Genomic DNA, 23,051 nt, shown 5'->3' with positions numbered 1-23,051 from the left:
AAGATGTTTAAACCGAGATTCATTAAGCGTAGATTTAATTATAGACCCAAATTTACACAATCAATCGATAAAATGTCATCCCATACTTCGAATTAAGGATTATACCCTAACCCTAAAGAAGAAGATTACTCACTAAACATGATGGTAAATATGTAATTCATAATAGATGATAACTTAATAGAAATACTAAATATAAAACGATGAATGATTTCAATGTAAGAGGTAAGTGATAAAGCAATTAACAAAGAAAACTCACTAATTACGAAGAACGATAATGTAAATTGCAAGAGGAATTCATGTAACAACGAAGTTTTGCAACAAAAACTTAAAGAACTAAAACAAATCTCTGCATAAAATTAATTCTAAAACTACTCAGGAATAAAACTTAACTTCTCCAAAATAACTAACTCTATTATAATATCTACTAAAAAAACGTAACTGCTGGCACTACAGGGGAAAACGTCGACTCGGCGGTCAAGGACCTCAGCAGAAAGTCGAGTCGGCTTTTAATGAAGCAAAACAATGATTTTTCCAGAACCTACCGCCGAGTCGGCGATCACTTTTCTTCCACAAAAGTCGAGTCGGCTTTTGTCACTACTAATATCGTCAATTTTCAAGAACATTAAGCCGACTCGACGGTGGCTTGGTCTTCTTAGGAAGTCGAGTCAGCTTTACTCTCTGCTCATAATCCTTGTATCCAGATGCTAAAGACGACTAGGCTTTACTTTGAAGGCTTCTCAAAGCCGAGTAGGCTTTCCTTTGGGGCTTGGGACTTCAAATGTAGGATCGCTTTGCAGCCTCTTTCATTCATTCTTTGACTCGTGAGCATCTCCTTCTCAAAGTTCCCTGCAATTGTAAGAGCCATAATTCTTGCACAAATATGTACCAATATCATCAAAATCGACCCAATTACTCTCAAAGGATCAAAATATTACAAACTGGAGTAAATGGACTAAAAACAATCCTAAACCACCACTAAACTTCATCAAAGGAGCATAAAAATAGATGCAATAAGTGTAAATAATTGTACTTATTAACGGTAGAGTTGACCGTGCTATTATCACAGTACTGATAGAGAGATGGCGTTAGGAGACGCACACCTTTCATCTTCCTCTTGGTGAGGCTACCATCACACTGCTTAATGTAGCCTTACTAACACGGCTTCCCATCAAGGGACGTGCCGTGTCTACCGCCAGACGCCAGCTATCAAGCTGGCGTGACATGGTTCATCGCATCTTGGGAGAGCGCCCTCCAGTGGATGTCATTAGGGGGAGCAGTTTGCAGTGTACGGTGTACATGGTTGGTGCAGACCTTCTCACATCTCCCCGAAGGTGCTGATGAGGGCACCATTTCGAGGTACGCCAAGGCGTACCTCTAATATTTGATAAGAGCTGTCTTGTTTGCTGATAAAACAAACAACTAAATTCAGCTCCTATATTTGACATTACTTGACGACCCCTGGGAGCGCATCGCCGAGTATAGCTGGGGCTCCGCAGCTCTAAGATACTTGTACAGGCAGCTCTGTGGTGCTGCCAAGAAGAATGTCAAGGAGATTGCAGGATCATTATCCATATTACAGGTAATAACAATAACATTTAACTCTAATGTATACTTGGTAAATGACATACTAATTACATTTACAATTGTTAGTTGTGGGCGTGGGAGCATATTCTGATCGGCCAACCTTATAGAAGTGTTGGTCGTGGTGAAGCTGCTCCTCCGCAACAACCTCCACTAGATGTTTCATATGGATCACGGTGGAATTTTGTGTGTCGAACGCGCAAACAAATAGGGACCTGTCTAGGATTCTACCGGGATCAGTTAGACCTGTTGCGACCCAATCAGGTAGATATTTCAGTACTCATTAACATTACTGCAATTTAATTAACACATCATTTAAATTTTTATAACATATATTATAGCTTTTGTGGGACCCGTACCCTGCCGAAGCCTACGCAACTGTGCCCGAGCACTCGGGGATTCAGTTAGGTGCGTGGAGGGCTTCTGTCCCACTCATATGTTTCGACATTTTCGAAGTACATCTACCGGAGCGCATACTGCGCCAATATGGGTTGGTCCAGGGCATTCCACCACCTTGCGACACTGAACCCGAGTTGCACCTAATTTCGCGCAAGAATCAGGGTACGGCGAATTGGACGGAGATCAACGGGGGCCACATCGCTCGTCGGGATCATAGACTGGAGCTGCTAGCCCAAGGTACGCCAATCGATGCTGTTGGCGCGCCTACTACACGTGACTACATGTCGTGGTTCCTCTCCATCACTCGCCGATGGATGACACCCCATGGCATCATTGCAGCGGCCCATTATGCTCCCGTAGTGCTTACGATGACCCAATTTGTAAGTCTTCATTCGCATTTAAATGATTAAGTTGTCGATTACATAATATAATATTACATTAACTAACTATTAATTGTAGGCACAAGGTGCGGCAACCGTGATCCGGTCTAGCCACGAGGAGCTGGTGAGGGAGATTGCGCAAGGCATGCTCCTCGGCACGCAGTTCCAGTCCTTCATACCGGAAGCCGCTGTGGAGTCATCATCGGCTACCGCCGATGTACACGTCTCATCTCTTCCTTATGACGTTCATTTGGGGGAGATGGACTTGTCATACCCCGGTGACGTTGCGGGGACCTCGCAGGCTGGGCCATCCCCGCCATCAAAGTACCAGTCCCCTCCCCTACCAAAGTGACACATGAACATTTCTTACCACCGTAGGAGGCGTAGGAGACCAACTCAGTTGGATAGGGTAGATGAGGGTGATGATCGTGAGCGTTAGGTTTTTGTGTATTTTAAATGACTATGTATATATATGTTTATTTAGTTGTATATTTCAAATATTTGTATATATTTAGTTGTATATATATGTTTATTTAGTTTATCATAATCTCCAAGCTTTGACTAACGAATGCTCAGACTTTTGGCGATGAATCATCCCGCCTGGAACATACATTGACTTGTAAAAACATATGATGATGTCTCTATTGCAAATACATCAAACAAAAACGACTCAATAATTAGGGAGAATGATGCCAAAAATTCAACATAAATTCATTAACAACGATTACAAATACATAGCTTATTCATGACTTACAACCATTACAACCTAGGGTCAAAATCGTGAATAGTGGACAGGCAACATATTGACACTTAGGATCAAAATCGATCCAATCACGATCGTATTCGACTTCATGACCACAATGACAATGCTCTTCCATTGAATGTATCTTTTACCTCTATATTAATGAAAAAGCATAAAGACCCTAATTAGAAGCATTAACAAAATTAATAACAATTCAATTCAATAATAAGAATAAAGAATTAATCTAAATTATAGAAAATTACCTTTAACTTAGGATGATAAATTGGTGAATATGAATGAATGAATTGAGTTATAAGGTTTTTGTATTTATAGAAGATTGATTTAACAGCTAGTTTGACAATATAACGGCTAGTTTGAACTGGTCGAACAGAGGACCAGTTACTCGCAGTTAGTAACTGCAAATAGCGGTTGACCCTGTTTGACCAGGTTCTAGCTCTGTTCGCACTTAGTAAGTGCGAACAGCTCTTTGACTTTTTTTGACTAGTTCTTCTGTTCGCACCAAACCTCAGGTTTGGAAATTAGACGTTTTTTTTTATAAATTCGCGTATCCATTTCATTTTTTCCTAAAATATCACTCCATTTTTAGATGAGAGATTAAAATATGAATGATTTTAGCTTATTTTGATACAAATAAAAGATTAAGTGGTTAAACCAATTAATGCTAATATTTGGTGAACTAGCTGGTTATAACAGCTTATTGATATGAATAAGTTGTTATTGAACAAGTTGCTCATAACAACGGGTTTAAAATCAGTTGGTCAAATCAGCCACTGTAGTTAGCTATGAGCCGTTTGCCAATCACCCCCTTGATAAAAATCACTAAAATATAATTTTTTACACATATTTAATGTATATTTAGATATTAAATATCTTTATTTTGAATTAACAAAAAATTATGTAGATTACATATTTAAAAACTAGGTTTTAAAAAGAATAAAACAATATATCATATGACTATTATTATTTCTTATGCATGAGTAAGAGTTACTGAAATAAGATTGGAGATGAATAGTATTACTATTGAAATGTAGCAAGTATTGCAGAACGAAGTAAGTATGAGTAGGATTAAAATTGAGGGAAAATGAAAGAAAATGTATGGATAAGAATCAAAGGATGTAATAGGGACACTACCTAAATAATACTCTATCTGTCCCTCTTAATTTGCACCATATTTTTATTTTAATTTTTCTCGCCTATTTTGCATTATATTTTTTTGGCAATAGTCTCATTTAATCTCATCCACCACCTTATACTTTCTTTTTATCCTAATCACTGATTTCTATCATCCACTTGTTTTTTATCTCATTATTCAACTTAATTTTCATTTTCATATTTTACTTATTTTACAACTTATGCTAAATAAAAGAAGTATATATTGCGAAGTTAAAAGTCAAAATAGCTAACTAGTAAAAAAAAAATGTGAAAATAGAAATCAAATTGCAAATCCAACTTTCAAATATAGCCATAAGACACAATAGTAATTAGATCTATAGATGCACACTCGATTATTGGTTAGACGCTATGGTTCGTTCCCACCGCCATCTTTGCCTTCCTAACTCATTAATTTAAGGCAGTTTGTTGGTTTCACTTCAAACTTTCGTCGTTCTCTTCCGATGTGGGATCAACTTTCTTCTTTTCTTGCTGTTCTTGTCTTCCATTGACGTTGTGCTTTCCCAAATTCCACCCACAAAACTAATGAACCAACAAAATCAATGGAGACACAACAGTCATGCAAGTTGAGATTTTCCTTCAAAAATGCAACCATTGTTTTGTGTTTGTTCAATTTGGTCACTGCCCTTTTCTTGCTTCAGGGCTTTTTTTCTTCTCCCAGATCTCCTCCTAACCATCCCAATTCAGGTTTTCTTCCTATATACTTACTTTCTTAATTGGGTCATCATATTTTCGTTTTGGGGATTTCAATTTTCCCCTATTGGTACACTAATCTCTCAAAATACTCTTTTTCTCTTAATCTTGACAAATCTAATGACCCTGAACCGCTGATGAATGTTAATTTGAGCATCACTTTGTATCTAGGGTTTTTCCATATAATTTCTGGTATATTAGTTAGTTAAGATTGCTGATCATATTGTTTTGTTTCGGATTGGATCAACTTGGTTTTAAGGGTTTTCCTGTATAGTTGGACATTGCTGTAGTTCAGTCTTATTTGTTCTTAATTACAGTTCAGCTTAGGTGTATGAAGGAATCTGAGGAGATTCGGAGAGCTATGCAACCATTGGAGCTGATCCGAAGAGTATGTTCTACACGCTTGACTTTTGATGCCGTTTGTGAAATAGATTATCTGAGGTTTTAGTGTTGTAGTGTTATAGATATGGCTCAAATTTTAGTTACATTTATCTCTAACAAAGAGTAAGATTGTATACATCCGTCCCCCAAACCACTTAGTGGGAGTCACTACCTGTTTTGTAATCGGTACTAAATGTTGGGAATGAGAATGATTTGTAGTGTAAATTTTCATGATGTGTATCATGTCATTACCTTGGTAATGAAAGCTTGTTCATAAAAAGTTTTTTATTTGCAATTTTCTATGAACATATAATATTACATTATCAAATTGAAGTGCATTGGAATGAATTATGTGAAGCTAATGACATTGTTTAAGGGAAATAAGCATGACCATTAAACTAGTCAAGAGATATTCCTACTAAAATGACACTTACTTTCCATTACCATTCTCATATTATAGTACCGATTACCATACGGGCCGTTAGTGGCATTTGGGTATTATGATGTTGTTGTTAGATAGAAATTTGGGTGGTTAGCGGAGGCTACAAATCATATATCAACTATCAAGTAGATTGTGCTATGAAATGTATGGAAATGATGGGATTTTTGATTCAACAAGTGACCTGTCTTTGATTTATAATGACTCGTATTTCTGATGAGTTCATGAATTTAGGGGCTTTGTTAAGAGAGACTAGGGTAGAAGATGATTGGATTTTAATAGTTTGAAAAGGAAGCATGATAACGTCATTTGCTTTTTGCTAAGGGAGAATCTTTCCTTTTTTAGGTGAGGGAAATTGAGCAAGAATTGTATGCAGAACCGGAGACAGTTCAACAAACAGTGACGAAGCAGACTGCTGCAGTCGATCTATCTAATAGGTTAACCACTCTCCGCGATTTTTCTGATCCAGCTAGCCAAAAAGGTAAATGGTCAGCTAATCGATTTCCTCTTGAACATGCGAGCACTCTCATCATCATTTCATTATACCCCAATGCCATTAAAGTATTAAACTTAAACTTCTGACATTGTGCTTATGCAATACCGTTCCCCCTTCCCCTCTTATTTTGGTCAGGATTGTCCTCAATCATCATAATTGTTGCTGAATAACAATTAACATCTTTGAGATTTGCTTTTAACTTATAGAAAGTATGTGTGCTTTACTTCAATACCTATCTATTTGACTTACAATTTTCTATGATGAGTATCTTCTTTGTCAACACTCAACATGCTTTTTTAAGCTGGCTTGGGAAAAAGTGTTTTGTTTGGGTGTGGGGTGATAGAATGAGAATATGAGATGATAGTTGGGTTACTAGAGGAGTCCAAAATGGTGCACATGATTATTTAGTTATCCTAGGTATCCCTGGATTTGGCAGGAGCTAAAAGTGTAGTTCCTTGAATGAAGGACTTGAATGTAGTTAATATTTTACATCAAATGACCAATAAATTGGAACTAAAAACTAAAGACTTAGTGTACATCCAAATCTTGCCGCAGATTGATGCTCCTTTTGACATGTCCTTGTATCCGTATATCCTAAAACTTTCGAGTCACCATTATGCTTACAGGCCCCTACAACTGCTTCTCTTATTCTGCTATTGCGGTTATGCTATTTTCTTATATTAGCCTTTGACAATAGGCACAAAGCTTGGTAAAGTGATTGGGGTTTACTGCGTAGGCACAAAGCAATGGCATGAGGTGTGCGCCTCGTTGAAATGGGGCTCCAAACATTAATATAATAGTTTTGTGAGAATGGGTTTGATTCTCACCTAGTCTTCCCCTTTCCTCGGCCTATCCTATCCTATAATAATAATAAAAAAAAAAGAGACTTGTGAGAAAAAAGGCGGTTATTGTGAAAAAGAGCTCCCATTGCGCCTTTTACACACATTGGGTGCTCTTTTTTATGTGTTCTGCATACTGGGACCCTCGGGCCTGAGTGGCTAAGTTTATCTTAGACGCATTTTATAACCGTTGAAGGCATATATACATCCAAACAACTTCTTTGTCATATTTTACTGGCATTGTTGTATGCAATGTTGCTTTCTATTGGTCGAAGGCATATTGTACTAGCTGCTTCAAAAAATTGGCGTGAGCATTATCGTCTGTTTTGTGTTTTGTGACCCTGATGTTTTGATCCATATTCTATAGCATTAGAAGAATGGCGAAAGCGAAAGATGGAACGTGCCAGAAAACGAGAATTGGGAAGAAATGCAACAGCTGCCTCTTAAGCGTTGAATTCTTGATCGATGATGTACAAAAATCAGATGTTAATCTTGTAATTTCTATTCTTGTTCGTGCGATCTTCATGTGAATCTATGTACATCGGTAGCTGATAAGCCCTTGCCCTTGGTATGATTACCCGGGTTGAGGACCGAGATCATGCCCAATTGAGGAAAATGAGTTGTGTTAGAAATGTAAATTTGTTACAAGTTTATGTACATCATGTTTCCTGAGTGATACGATTGATTTACGAACGATCTTTTAAGAGTTAGCAATGTAGCATCAAGGTTGTGTTTGATAACAAGTGTTTCATTTCAAACTATAGTTAATTATTTTTCTTTAAAGATGGTGAAATTAGCTTCAATTCAAATTTGAATTTTGATTTGTTAAATATTAAATTTGAGTTAATTAAGAATTTTTAAATAAAATTATAGTTTTCAAACAGGCCTAGTTAGTGAATAAATTGAATATAGTGAATTAGTGATCAATACAAATAGTATGTTCACCGTTTAAGCAAGAACATTAAAACAATAAAGTTAACTTTAGACCCTGTCTAAATCGCCTTTAATAATTGAGTAATATTTAGTAAAAATTAAATTTAGTTAGTAAAAGTTAATTTTAGTTTGTAGAAGTCAGTTATAATTGATAAACAAAGCAAAATTTTCGAAAGTAAATTTCGATTAATAATAATAAGATGAATTAAATAGGATTATTCTTGGTTAGTACATTTTCTTATTTTTTATATAAACAATGTTTATTATTTACATATATATATATATATATATATATGAAAAATTACCTATAATAATCCAATTTTTTTGTAATTTATCTACAACAATCTCACCTACTGATTAACCATGAATAATTCCAAGTTTATGGGGTATTTGTCTAGAGCAAACTCAGGCAACCGGATGACCTGCTTTATAAGTTACTGAAATATGCAATTAAAGTTTATGTTCGGGTGCAAAGTGTTCGGATACATGTATCCTACATCGACAAATTAAAAGATGGTGTGCACGCTTTATAAGTTATTGGAGATCTTCTTCCCATAGCCATATGGTTTTGGGATAGAATATATCTCCTTGGCTTATAAAGTGTGTGCACATCGTATTTCCCCGTTAATATGCTAGCATTCAAAATAAGTTCAACCTAATTTAACACAAAGAAAGGGTGTAGTCACTTGGAAGACTATGATTCGTTCATGTATTGAGAATGGCTATCCTAAAGAAACATCAATCGTCTTTACGGAGATGTATCATTTCCGCTCTAATGTTGACGATGAAATTCTTTGAGATGTGGATGCTGCAATTTCAGAGACTGAAAAAATTCTTTTTTGGACTTGAATTGCATTGTTTTAGCATAAAATCTGGTTTTGTTGTATCCACTTATATTAATTGTGGCCCATCACCCGACCCATAGATTACAATTTATTTTAGAAATTGACCCGCCATTTATGTTGCGGTTCCGCAGGTCAGCAATCGGGTCAAACGAGTTGGGTTTTTTTGAACAGGGCTAGTCTATGGTTATGTAACTAAAGCTGGCTACTTGCGCAACACATTCTTCATTTCAGCGTTAATTGATGTATACTGTAAATTTGGAAGAGTAAAGCAAGGAAGAGTTGTATTTGATGAAAGTTCCATCAAAGATTTGATAAGTTGGAGCTCAATGATCAATTGATATGGATTAAATGGGCATGCAAATGACGCTTTGAAAATGTTCGCCAACATGCTGGATTTTGGAATAAAGCCCAATGACGTAGCTTTTGTATGTGGGTTAGAAGATGAGGGATGGTACTAGTTTCATTGCATGCAAGACAAGTACAAAATATTACCAAAACTTGTGCATTATGCTTGCATGATGGACTTGCTTAGCCGCCAAGGACATGTTGAAGAAGCCCTTGATTTTGTTAGCGAAATGAGAGTTAAACTTGATAAGAGAATATGGGGAACTCTTCTTGCTGGATTTAGATCAACTCATGGGTCACTTAATGTAGCTAAGCGCGTTGTTGAACGTCTTATCAAATTAAATTCAGAAAAAACGAGCTGCTACATAGTTTTGTCAAACTTGTATGCAGAAGAAGGTAGATGGAATGATGTTGAGAAGATAAGAAAATTAATAGCTGATAAGGGGATGGCAAAGATGACAAGATTTAGCGTTGCTTGAGTGTTGAGTATAATAACGGATGAAAATAAATTTATTCTTGCTCTTGGTTTCAAATAAGAATAATTCAAAGTACTTTTAATTTACGGGAAATAATTCGTCCAATTATCTTGGCAAGTCTCTGATGGCGTTAAATGATTGGAATTTAGATTTAATGATGTCGTCCGACTAGACACTAGACATGATCATTGTCTAATGTTGCATTGCCAGAAAGGGTTGTAGACAACAAGTCAAAAAGGCTAAGCAGCCTCTAAGCCATAATATGAAGCCCACAACGTTTGTTTCTAAACAAGTTTGTGATGCAACGAATTTCCCCTTGTTCTAAATAATATCCAAAAGTAGAAATCAATCACAAAAAGTTCTTCTCTTTCATTCTAACAAAGTAGTCCATAAGATAGAAAGACTCTCACAGCTTCATAAGACTTAATGTCATCATTATACCCTATACCGCGATAAAAGGTATTAAGAAAGTTATTTATTTTTTTCAAAGCAATCGATAATTAACCTCCAAATTGAAAAAGCCTAGCCCTTAAGTCTCACGCAAAATTGCACTGCAAGAAAACATGATCAATGTCCTCTCCCTCCTCCATACACATAATACACATATTTGGATTCAAAGCCATATTTGGCCTTCTTTTTTGAAGATTCTCCAAAGTATTCAATTTTCTTTTGGCTACAAACCAAATAAAAGCTTTGATTTTATTTGCTGAAAATGAAGAAGAGCGTTAGAGGAGATCAGACATGAATAGGAGGCACATGGAAAACTGTTTGATGGGTCAATATTCCACACTCTAGATTCCAAGTTTAAGAGGGTTGAAAGTTATGGAAAGGAATCCAAGTTTAAGGAGGGTTGAAAGTTACACAATGAGAGACCGTCTCTAATTGGGCTGATCCATTATATTTTTTTAAAATATTGCAAATAGACATTAAGAATGATGAATGATGTAAGTAGACATTTAAGATGTTAAAAGTAAGCATTAAAGATACTATAAATAAGCATTAAGAATAATGTAAGTAGACATTAAGAATACAGTAAATAGGCATTAATTTCTAATGGCTTGGGCTTGAAATACGTCTCTCGAGACTAGCTTTGAAAGTTATGGAGAAGAGACAAAAGATCAGCCACTGATTGTAAGTCTCTATCCAATGGATGATGTCTTAAGAAAATCTTCAAGGGCTGAAATATGAAGAGCTGGAACATGCAAGCATTTCACATTGAATGGTTGATGCCACAACGAATTCGGCTCACGAGAAAATCTCCAAAGCCATTTTCCAGGTGATACTATATATTTTTATCATCTGGATCGCTTAATCCCAAATCGCAACACTTTGTTGGTTCATCTCTTTACTGTTGCAGGTCTTATTTAAAAGTCATCTTTACGATAGAAGTCCTAATAAATACACGGGAAATTTTATATGTTAGCATCGTGGTGGTTTTACAAAACCCGAATAGTAGCATTTTTCAAAATTTTTCCATATGATAGCAACAAGGTTTTAATTTTACAACTTTCGTAGCAAATTCCATTAAAAAACATCCAATTTCGTAGGAAATAGATAGGAATGTTCCTAAGACAAGACTTGATGATTGAAATTCTACCTCCTAAAGTGAAACTAGCCTTTTTCCATCCATCGAGCCTCCTCAACACCTCTTTAATAATAAGCGCTCAAAAATCGTATTTCGAGGGTTAGCTCCCAAAAGTATACACAGGTAGGTAAGTGATGGGAAATTTAACTACTTCACAATCAACCATATTAGCCAAATATTCCAATTCTCCTCTAATGTTTATGCCTAAAAGACTGGACTTATTGATTTTTCAATCCAAAAACTTTCCCAAATATCTAAAGTTTTATCGATCAGCCGACAAGAGAAAAATAGTGTCACACTTCTCGATAATAAAAGTCCAAAAATAGGGAGATAAAGCATCTACTTGTCTATGACCCTTGTTGAGTTAAACCATTCCCTAGGACGACCATTGATCACCAATGAAAAGAAACTAAATTCAGACAACCTTTCATCCATTTTCTTCATCGAATCTCAAAGTCTTTTCTGGACATTACCCTATCTAGAAAGTCCCCACCAACCCTATCATATGCCTTACAAAGTCCAATTTGAAGACCACTCCCTTACCACCTTTCAATTTGATGTTAACAATAGTTTCAGCAACAACTATAGACTAACTGTTAATGAGAGAAGAAATGGCAAACATCAGCTTCTCAAAAACAACGATCATTCAATTGTTCTTATTAAGACTATTCTTAATCCTGGTTCTAAGTGATAAACCTAGGCCAGATAACAAAGTACTTGATACTTTTCACAAAATTTCCAAATCGCTTGGTTCATTTCCAAACTGTTGACGGAGGACTCAATGAACCGCATCTTTACGATAAAAGTCCTAATAACTACAACAACTTGGTGACCCCATCCAAAACCGACTATCGAGTATACAAAAACTGCACCTTCTAGATTGGATCCAACATGACTAATTAAATCTCATAGTTTGAGGTGACAATTTACAAGACAAATCAGTATTAAGACATATTACTTCAAGACTAAATAACAAGCAATATAATGAAAGTATGAACAATATGCGTTGCAAACTATCCCATTTTCAACGGTGTGCATCAATCTTATTTATACAACTACAACACATTAAATTGACAATCATAGGTGCCATTAAATCCCTTAAAAAAATTATCAGCACGAGCGCCAGCTCATGCTGTAAAGGGATAATATAGGGATTACTTAATAGATAACTGTAAAGGGATAATATAGGAATTACTTGGTAGATAATAATTAGTAAGTAGTTGTTTTAAGATTAAGAAAATAGTATAACAAGAGATGGAGGGTGGGAAATATTCAATGATCTTGTAATAAAATTGGACAAGCAGATGAACTGCTTGAATCATCACATTGTATTGTAATCATTTTTAGGTTACAATTAATTTACGATTTCATCAATACATTCATTCAACGTCATTCATACATATTCATCTATTTACATACTTTTGCTACAGATTGTGTCGAAACCTAACATTAATCATCTATGGATGACTCGATCCATTACATGCTTCAGACTGCATGCCAATTATATAAAGCGATTTATGCTGAATGTAATATATTAGAAAAGAATCAAATGTGTAGCAAACATCAACTCAACATAAATATGCTTTCACTTTACCATTTTGTCGGCCAACTGCATTTCCCTCTAAACAAGAAGCAACATCAGATAAGATATTGTTAAAAAAAAAAGGCAAGAAACGAAGAAGGGGAAACGACATCACGCAGATCAAAAAAGACATAAAACAAAAAACCAATGAATAGAAATCATAGCCTCAAAAGAAAAGTACTAAAGGATACAATGAAGGATACGAACAAAGAAAAAATTTGTTGAAACTTGAATGACTTCCTACAAAGAAATGTTGTCAATAAAGCAAGTCAAAACATAATACAGGAAATCATTCACAATAAAAATGAATCAAAAGCCATTGAATTATGCTAAAACCTGATTTTACATACCTGCCAAAGCAACATCAAGTCTTCGACACCACAAATCCAAAGCTTCAAACCTTAAAATGAATCCAGAATGTTTTTCTCAATCTTCATGCGAGCACTAGGACTTTGCCTTGTGGACTGATTGCCAATGAGCTAATCGGCTTCAGAAGGATCATATCTATCACTAAATCCATCCCTTTTAAACAAACTTGATTCATCATTCTCATGTCTTTCCCATCTATGTGTATCCGAAGATTCTAACTTCCTTTTATGCTTCCAACCAGAATGGTTCCTAAGAGAACTTGATGAAGAACACAGAGAAATCTTATCATAACAGCCTGAATCATTAGGAAAAGAATAGTTGAATTTAGATCGTTCATCTTCATCCTTTTCCGAAACATATTGGTTCCTTTTGTGTCTTTTATACTCCCTTGAATGGTTGTGTCTTCTATCTCTACTAGAGCTTCTAGAGTGATAATCCCTTGAACATCTATTCCTATCTGTTCTTTGTTTGTCAAGATCTCCGCTATCATAAGATTCCTTCCCCTTCCTACAAAGAGAAGGATCAATGGGAGTTTTGTCCACAAGATAATAGTCTTTATCAATAAATTTCCTATCACCAGCATGCTGATTATTTTGAAAGTGATGCTTTGTCTCCAGATTTGTGGAACTAAGAGCAGTAGAATTCTTAAATGTTGACATTGCTCCTTCTGCATCTCCCTTTGAGAAGGCTCCAATACCTCCTGTTTGCTTAATAGCTTCCATGTAATCTTCTATGATATCCCTCATCACCTTTAAATTTAAAAAATAAAACATCATAGTTAAAATTCCCAAGCACTGTAAAGCAGTAATCTACTTCCAAGTCTCTCAGTTCCAAATTTATGTAATGAGATCAAAAAAAAAAATCATGGTAATACATTAAAGGAAAATTCGCCCTAAATAATCCAAGCTATTGCGCACTTCATGTGAATCCCACCTTTTGAAAGATTTAAAATAATCCAACATTTTCCTTCATTTTGTCGCGAAGAGCGAAGGGCAAAGAAAGGTTCTTAGGCTGGTGAGAATTTATATTCAGGTAACCGGTTGTAACCGGTTCTTTGCAACAAAAGGTATACAAAGATTGGATTATTTAAAAATTTTCAAGTGGGATTATTAGCAAAGCATGGGCATATTCAGGATAATTCTCCTACATTAGAATCTGAAAATATTTATACAAGACAGGTGTTTCATGTGTGAGTGTGCACGCATGAGAGACAGAGAGAGGGGCAGAGAGAAAAACGAAGGGTTGATGCATAAATATAATTAAAGGCTAAAAGCCTAGGTACACGTGCTGTCAAATAATACTCATTTTTGTTAAAAAGAACAAAATGAAAACCCTAAGTGGCAACATTGCAACTTCCAAACCCTACTCTTTCTAGATCAAGGAAATTCTAGAAGCTGAAACCCAATGGAAAACCAATCGCTTATTTTACCTAACGCTATGGCTGAGAAGCAAAAGCAGAAGCAGCGTATTTGGAGGCCTTAAGTACTGAAATATAATATGCAAACTTATGCCAAGGCTCTCTCAAAGGCCATATCAAAAGAATGAGATAGCGGAACATTGTGTTTAATAAGAAGATTACATGTCTAAATACTGTTCTTTGATGCTTAATTATGAAAGCAACACATGGCCATACAACAACAGCAGTATTGTAACAAGTTTTGCCATCCTATTTGTGAAACCCAAGATATGCAGAAGAAAAGCACAATAAAATCGCCCAATGTTGAAAGTGTTACCTCTTTTGTTGTTCGCTTCAGCTTCTTTCCACGATAGGACATTCTTCTGCGTTTATAGTCCCTTTCTTCAGCCAATAACTCTTCTCTAGTCTTCAACTTGTTAGTATCCTAACCAGCAGAGAAGTTTGAAAATTTTCATGATACAATCCAGCTTAAAGTTTACAAGCAGTGAAAGGAAGTACAGACAATTAGCAAATTACAACACCAAGATAATGTTTGTCGAAGAGAAAGCTTAATATCAGCACCAAAATTTTATCCTAAACCATTGGGGAAGAACTGAAAATGAATAGTAATCCTATCTATGTCATATTGTAATTGAACTACCTGGGTTTTGGGACAAATGAAATAGGTCTACACATATACATCAAATTTGGTCGATTGCATCCACAAAATCCCACAATCCTGTAGCATTATCAGTTTTAGCCATTACAGCAATGACTCTATAAACCCTGTATGGAAGCATATTAAGCACAAAATACATATAAGAACATTTCAAGAGGAATAATAATCAGAAAAGGTAACACCACAGGTTGCCTGTAATACTAGCCAATACTCTCAATGAAACTCAAGCAGTAAGCCACAGCAAAAGTTTAAAAGAGCTTCTGTCCACAAGAAAAACCATATGAAACCTAAGACCTTACTATTGTAATTTAAGGCAAATGAGTTATCACAAGTACTAATGTGATCTTTGTTCCTTAGAACCAAAGCATAACCACCCATTGTTACCTGCAAGGCTGCTGCATAATACGATTTGGAACGTGAGATGGAAACATGAACATGGACGGCCACCTTAGGTGACTCCGAAACAATGGGTATAATTTTGAAATTTAAATATACTAATTATAAGTAAAAGGAGTTAAAAATGAAACAAAAGTAAAACAGAAAATTTAAATAAAAAAATTACTATATAATATTAGATGAAGTAAGAAAAAAATACGAGCAAGAAATGGAAGAAAAAAAGGAAAAATGAATCAACTTACGAGTTCGTATATTTATGTCCTAAGTTTCATAATGAAACAATTTGGGCGTCAAACATAAAAGTCATGTCTCCCCAAAAAAAACACAATCAACTTACGAGTTTGTATTTAGTAAAATCAATTCGTCACCATTTCCCTGTAATCATTTGCAATTTGTATACCAAGTATAACCCAGATTTTATAATTATACACTCAACAAATCCTCAAAAAAATTCCTTACAATGAAGAAATCAAATAGAACCCACAATTCAACCTTCAATCAGTTTGATTGTAGAAAGCTCCAGCAGTTTACTTATTCTACTTAAGGAGATTGAGATCAAAGGAGCATTAATCTTCACTCAAATTACAAAAAGGCTTGATATATATTGGAAGCTTTTATAAATTTGTATACATATACGGGCTTGGACAGATCTACTCCACCAGAGTTTAGGCAAACTTTGATGCAGCAATTTAATACGAATTCCAAAATATTTTTATTTATTTGTCTATATGTAAGGGAAGTGTTGGAATAAATCTTATTGGGGCAAATACGGTGATATTCTATGACATTGACTAGAACCCTGTCATGGATCAACAAGCTCAACATAATCCCCGCCTTTTTATTAAAGTTTGTGAGCAATGGATTAAAAAGACTTGTGATTTTGGTGAAAACTTTTCAAACAAAAATCAGTAGGGGCCAAAATATTTTAAATACGAGTTTTGTCCGAAAGGAAAGTGATTCAAACCTTCATTTAGACCTCAACTCCAAAGTTAGGGCTAAAATATTCGAAGTATGAAATTTATCCGAAGGAAAAGTGATTCAGACCCTCCTTTAGCCCTCATCTACAAATTTAGGGGCTAAAATAATTTTTATGAAACCATTTATATTAATCATAGTCTAAGCGGTTATTAGTTACCAAATTTATTGGTTTTAGCCTAAGTGGTATTAGACCATTAATTGTTTTGGTTCTCAATTTATCTTCTATGTTTTAAGTATCGATCCATCCAAGTATCACCTAGCTTGGTAACTCAGACTCATATTAAGCCCCAAAACGAGTGATTTTAAGTGTTATTTGTCAAAACATTCATAGCGAGACCGAGCTTGATAACTCAAACTCTTATTAAGCCCCAAAATGAGTTATTTTGGGCGTTATTTGTCAACGCATTCATCGCGAGTATCACCTAGCTTGATAACTCGGACTCTTATTAAGCCTCAAAACGAGTGATTTTGGGCGTTAATTGTCAAAGCATTCATAGTGAGTATCACTATCGCCTAGCTTGATAAATCAATCCCTTATTACACGAATCTATGTCTGGGGTGTTGTCTTGCCCATTTTAATTCTTAACTATGCTGCGGACCTATGTTTGAATATTCATCAATTCTTTCAAAGGATTCGCCTAGCATGATTCCTTATCTAAGTCTTGGGTGATAAACGGTTGGACAAATCAAATAAATGAATCGAAATATTATCAAACTACTTTCAAAGGATTCACCTAGTTGTTTCCTTATCTAAATCCCGGGTGATTGACTGTTGGGTACAAATAATTAAACAAAAGTGAAATGGCTCAAAGGCCAAATCATCATATCAAGTTCAAAGATTGAATCATTGTATCAGACTCAAAGGTCGAATCATCATATCTGGCTCAAAGGTCGGATTATCATATGTAGATCCAAGGTTGAATCATCAACAATGGCTCAAAGGCCAAAAATTTACAATTCATGGGGCTTCCACCGAGCATAGGCCTACCGAGGCAAGAGCTCGAAGATTATCTTACTCGAACCTAATAGTATGGTTTCTTTCGAACATTTTATTGATCCACATCACAGGTATGATTGTTTTCTGAAGCCCTCGCTACATTAAATTCCTTCCTTTATCACTCTTTACGGTAGGGCTAATGTTATGGGCTCAAATAAATCCAAATCAACATTCATCAAAGTCAACATAAAACAGGTCAAATCCCTAAACCTAGTAAAAAGGGTCAAAACCCTAACTACTTATTTCTAGTCAAAACCCTACCTACTTAATTCCAGTCAACACGCAAACCAATAATACTCACCCATTACTCCCATGTCACCCACTATCACCACTTCTCCATCTTCTCAACTACAACCAACTAAATCCACGTTGTCCTCCCCATGATTTTTCTAGTATAAAGAACCCTCCCTATCAAACTAGGAGGGAGACAATTTTAGATACATTCTACTCTCCATCTATTTTACATTAAGCATTGCATTCATTATTACACTGTTATGTTATTCTATCAATTGTTCCCAAACTAACTTGAGCGTGAAAGGGACTTTCAGGTAAATCACCCCTTGGATTAGTCTTCCTTTGTGGTTGCGGGCCTAAGACATCCTTTGCACATTAGAGTTTACATCCCAAACTTTGGAATTCATATCTTGGAAGGGTCCTCTCATATTATTATTATTGTATCATTCAACACTTTGATCAGGTATCACATTATTTTCCAACTTATATATTTATGTTCTAAGTTTCATACCGATACAAAAGAACCCTCTAATACCACACATTAAGGTCTTAAAGCAATCATAACATAAAAAAAATATCATTTCAGGCAGCAAACCATACCTGATTATGTTGCCTTTGAGAAGGGAGGCTATAATGCTCAAGTAATGGTCTGTAATCAGGACGCTTAAGGCGTTCTGCATCAGCCTTCTTAGAAATATCTTGATATTGGACCATCCTAAAACAAAGAATTATACAAAATTGAATATTCTTTCAAGGGCAAAAAATCTATTAGAAGCATATATCACTTCACCCACCATAATTATGTTCTTTAAAAACATCAGTATCAGATCACTTAGTATGAAAAGCAGGCTAAGAAGAGGCTACAATCTACTAAGTAGAAACTGATGCAACTATGTAATAAAAAAGTCATCTTATTATATTGCTATCATCACAAAAAATATATAACATGACATGAATAAACCTTTGATAAGCAGTAGGGGGCACAGGATTCTGTAGTGCCCTGATTCTTTCTTCGAGCAATGACCTTTCATGCAATGCAGCTATAGCTGCAGCTATTTGGTAAACAAAAACAGACTTGCTAAATATTCTTTTATCTGTTCTATCATCCCTTTCATTCTTCGTGGCCTCCCCTGAGGTCTCTTCCTCAGTGGCTGAAGTCTGCTCAAGTTTCTTGTGTAGAGGAAAAAACGAGGCATTAGATGCTGCATCATACAAAAGTTGTCTAAGCATTGCTAAAACAAGAGACTTTGCATTCACTTGGCCATACAAAATTGCCAATTGTGATACCAACCATCTCAGAGCTTCAACAGTAACAGGACACTTGAAAATGGATGCCTTCCTATCCAATTTAGGACCATTATCACCCATCTCACTCTCAAACACAGACTCGTGAGAATGTGCAGCCTCTCTCACCATTGCTTTCAAGCAAATTCTAAACAGAACAGACATATGATCCCTCATGGAAACATCAATCACAACACCAAAACGAGATGAATTCGAAATCAACCACGTCAACAAATCGCATTCATTCACACAACCCATACACAAAAATGCCTTAACAACATTATATGAATACTCATTAGGATGATCATTCCACAGCTCAACCTCATGTCGGACTCCCCAAATCTCAGATGGAAGCATCTTAACATTAAATTCCAGAAACCCATCATTTTCCCTCTCAAAATTAACTACAAAATTTGCGCACTCAACCGATAAAATCCCAGGAAGGGTAAAAATTTTCCTACTTGCATCATCATTAAGTGAGCTAACAACACCGGGGCAACCCTGGTAAAAGAAATTAGATCCATAATCGACATAATCGTCGAGACAGAAGCAAAGTTCCAAGGAAGGATCGTTAAGGGGCTGAACAAACTTGTTTTGGTGAATCAGATGTTGTTCAGAATTTAGGGTTTTAGGGTATTGGAGAGAATCCAAAAGAATGTCCAAATCAAGTGAAGAGGGGCAATTAAGGGAATGTGAAAAGAGGGAATTTGGGGGAATCCAATGATTAGGGTTTGAAGGGCATTGGATCAGGTCACCGGAGGAGATAGAAAGTTGAGGAAATTGGGAGGAAAGATACTGAAGTGTTGAGTTTGAAGATTGGAGGAGTGTTTTGAGAGAAGAAAGTGAATTAGGTACATCAGGAAGAGGAATTTGAGGCTGAATATGAAATGGTGGTACAGGTAACAGTGGAGGAGGAGGTTGAAGTGGCCTTGAATTGAATTGGGGATTTGAGAAATTAGGGTTAGTGTAACAACTCATCTTACTGGTTGATTGAGTAAAACAAGTCATCACGGGGTTTATCTACCCAAAGAATTTAAATCTCAAATATCTTCACGGTATACTCTAATCACTTCTGTTATCTCATCGTTCCCGGATGGTACCGATCTGTAAGCAATTAAAAGATAGAAACAACAAAGGAGTCAGTTTCAACTGAATGAGCAGAAGCAATTCAAAACAGAACAAACATGATAAATCAAAATAAAAGATTTAAAAGCAAAATCAGTCCTAGATCTTTGTGCGCATTGGGAGTCTAGTTGAGAGGAACCTTATAGCTCTAAGGCTATGTCTCTCTCGGGTGAAGCTAGTCAATATTTAAATGACAATTCGCCTCAAAAGTAGGGAGTAAGAAATGTTTTCCCTCTACCCAGTCAATGACCAGCTCGTGAGTCCAATCCATTCACCATATCACAATATCAGCATAAGTAATCAACAAGTTCAACTTATTAATTTTCAATATCAAAGGTAATTTAGTAAAACAATTTTCAAGAAAGGTAGTCTTGGCACATCCTTTTTAAGAGACTGCAACTACACACCAAACAAGACGCTTCAAGGGGTCAAGACCGATTCACTACAATCAACTAGAAGGGACCCTCGACGTGGTCGTATCCTGAAACATGACAACAACATAACGTCACCAGGGTGTGTTCGATACTACTATACTGATATACAACTTATTAAATCTCCTCTTAAAAACTAAAGCTTAACTAAGACTCTTGTTTTAGCATTTCTAATCATCACAATAGTACATACTCTAATCCTCACTTCACCATTATAAAATAAAGTTTATGACCAAATCTACTTTGTTCAACATCCTAAGCTTACCACATCCATTACCCCCATTACACAGTTCATTAAACACAAAAGTAGTCATCCAAGTGCATAATCGAAAATACTCATAAAGAACTCATAATTCCTCTAGAACCTTAAATCATCTTACATCTAATTCTTGACAAGTATTTCCAATTAAACATCAATATGTACATTCAAACCCAACATCGAAAATCCTCAAAAAAAGCTGATAATCCTGTCAAGAATACCAAATTAATCAATTAATATAACAACCAATATTTTATCCCACTATCAATGATTTTTCACAAGAACCTCCTAAATCATTCAAGAACATCAATTATTCAAAACTTTATCTCCTTTGTATTTTGGACTATATCCATATTTAAAATAATAAAACGTACTTCTTTTCAATCACAAAGAATCAAAACTAATTATATGATATTTCAGACCCCGTTAATCATTTGATTAACTTCAATCAAAGAATTCCTTTCTCTTTTTTCATTCTAATTGAATTCCAACAAATACCACAAAACACAATTGACGATTGAGAACATATTATCAATGAATATAAAAGAACTATAATGAAACTTCTATTATTAAAATTTCACAATGGTTGTAATGAAACTTCAATTATTAAAATTTTATAATGGTTTTGATTATTTTGGTTGATAGTAGATAATATGCATTTTGGTCTTACTTCACATAATAAAATAGCAGCCCAAACCAGTAGTGAACCTCGAATAGATTAACCTGTTGGTTGGTCTATAAATTCTTGAGCTATGTATGATTGTAAGATTAGTTCACAGGGTCGTAATTCTTAAATTGAGCATAATTCAGCTAAAGTTTCCAACATGGCAACATCCTATTAATAATCATGTTGTAATATAAGTGATGTCTTACAGTATACATCTATAAACTATTATGAAGCATCAATACATCAGAAAAGAAACATAGAGGATAAAAAACACTCTCCACCTACGCCAAACTTTATTATCATCTCAGCTATATAATCCTTAAAAAGTATTACGTATCAAATATCCAAATGTAAATCTAACAAATTAGTTCATCAACATCAACTCCAGGAGAAGAGTTAAAGCAAAGGATTTAAAGGGCTTAAATTGCACTGTAATTGTAATTCTTAGATGTGTAAAAATCACCTAAAACACCACATTTGCAAATGTCAATTGTCATGTTTCAGTATCAAAGATTAGTAGTCTGACTAAACAACGATACATAAAATCAGGATACTCAAATTGTGGCTTCACAGCTAGAATAGCAACAAATTGATCAAGAACCCCCAATTAAAAACCCTAACTAAATTGATTACTCAGTGAAAAGAACCCAGACACAGTTTAGAACATTCTAGCACCATAACTGAACAACACACTTGAAAAAGCAAACAAGACGATGATGAAGAAGAAAGGCATGCCTTGCAATTACGTTATTTTCAGATCAATTGTGCCGGTGACAAGATGATAGAATCCAAATTCTTTGACTGAAAACAAGAATAAGTCCACAATCAAATTGAAAAATTAAGAAAACATTATCAAATAGATTTTGAAAAGAGAAATTGCACACCACAGAAGTTAAGGGAATAGATGGAGGATGCGATGACTGGTGACCGGTCGGTGAGCCGGTGATCCGGGAAGGGGCGATTTTCAGATCTGTCGTTGAGTATTCGAGAGAAGGGAAGAGGTTGTGAAAGATTATGGCGTATTCTGATTCTTTGAGTCTTCGATTTAGGGATTAGAATAGTTTACATTTTTTTTTTTGTTTTCAATCGTTTCTTTTGGAGTCATTTCCCAGAATAATGTTTAAAAAAAGAAAATTTCCCACTTTACCTAATTTGGAAAAGTATTTCCCAGAATACCGTCTACGTGGAAAAGTCTATTTTTTTTTTCAGACCAAACCGCCACTTGAAATGGCGGTTTACATAAAGCACAAAAACGCCACATGAAGTGGCGGTTTGGTCAAGGCAAACCGCCATCTCATGTGGCGGTTTGATCCCTGGTAAACCGCCACT

General features: G+C 35.5%; 2 protein-coding genes across 5 annotated transcripts; one reads left to right on the top strand and one right to left on the bottom strand.

The window, feature by feature from the left end:
- Window positions 1–4,609: 4,609 nt before the first annotated feature.
- LOC130817608 (uncharacterized) lies at window positions 4,610–7,953 on the top strand. Its single transcript, XM_057683417.1, has 4 exons — window positions 4,610–4,980; window positions 5,304–5,374; window positions 6,152–6,287; window positions 7,509–7,953. Exons 1-4 carry the CDS (start codon window positions 4,836–4,838, stop codon window positions 7,586–7,588), a joined length of 432 nt encoding a protein of 143 aa, XP_057539400.1. The 5' UTR covers window positions 4,610–4,835; the 3' UTR covers window positions 7,589–7,953.
- A 4,629-nt stretch (window positions 7,954–12,582) lies between these two features.
- LOC130817592 (U11/U12 small nuclear ribonucleoprotein 48 kDa protein) lies at window positions 12,583–22,809 on the bottom strand. 4 transcript variants are annotated; one of them, XR_009043823.1, is made up of 7 exons: window positions 22,607–22,809; window positions 22,458–22,523; window positions 18,918–20,344; window positions 18,557–18,671; window positions 15,010–15,117; window positions 13,258–14,025; window positions 12,583–13,147 (listed from the first exon to the last, which is right to left on the bottom strand). XR_009043823.1 is itself a non-coding variant. In XM_057683393.1 (6 exons), the coding sequence occupies exons 3-6, from the start codon at window positions 20,246–20,248 to the stop codon at window positions 13,387–13,389; spliced, it is 2,193 nt and encodes a 730-aa protein (XP_057539376.1). In that variant the 5' UTR covers window positions 20,249–20,344; window positions 22,458–22,523; window positions 22,607–22,785; the 3' UTR covers window positions 12,583–13,386. The 4 variants fall into 4 exon arrangements, 1 of the variants encoding a protein (XP_057539376.1); XR_009043825.1 differs by having other exon boundaries at window positions 12,583–13,143; window positions 22,607–22,785; XR_009043824.1 differs by lacking the exon at window positions 22,458–22,523 and having other exon boundaries at window positions 22,607–22,785.
- Between the last annotated feature and the right edge of the window lie 242 nt (window positions 22,810–23,051).

The sequence above is a fragment of the Amaranthus tricolor genome, chromosome 1 (assembly GCF_026212465.1).
Source record: "Amaranthus tricolor cultivar Red isolate AtriRed21 chromosome 1, ASM2621246v1, whole genome shotgun sequence".
NCBI classification, from domain to species: Eukaryota; Viridiplantae; Streptophyta; class Magnoliopsida; order Caryophyllales; family Amaranthaceae; genus Amaranthus; species Amaranthus tricolor.
Note: the sequence above shows the minus strand (reverse complement) of the source record. Positions and strands in the feature narration are given on the sequence as shown.

Excerpts from the sequence above, each read along its gene's own strand:
- LOC130817608 (XM_057683417.1), top strand. The coding sequence starts at position 4,836 with ATGGAGACACAACAGTCATGCAAGTTGAGATTTTCCTTCAAAAATGCA. Across the intron at positions 4,981-5,303 it reads TCCTAACCATCCCAATTCAG|TTCAGCTTAGGTGTATGAAG; the intron begins GTTTTCTTCCTA and ends TCTTAATTACAG. Across the intron at positions 6,288-7,508 it reads TGATCCAGCTAGCCAAAAAG|CATTAGAAGAATGGCGAAAG; the intron begins GTAAATGGTCAG and ends CATATTCTATAG.
- LOC130817592 (XM_057683393.1), bottom strand. The coding sequence starts at position 20,248 with ATGACTTGTTTTACTCAATCAACCAGTAAGATGAGTTGTTACACTAAC. Across the intron at positions 15,118-18,556 it reads CTCAAAGGCAACATAATCAG|GATACTAACAAGTTGAAGAC; the intron begins GTATGGTTTGCT and ends TCTGCTGGTTAG. Across the intron at positions 14,026-15,009 it reads TGAAGCGAACAACAAAAGAG|GTGATGAGGGATATCATAGA; the intron begins GTAACACTTTCA and ends TTAAATTTAAAG.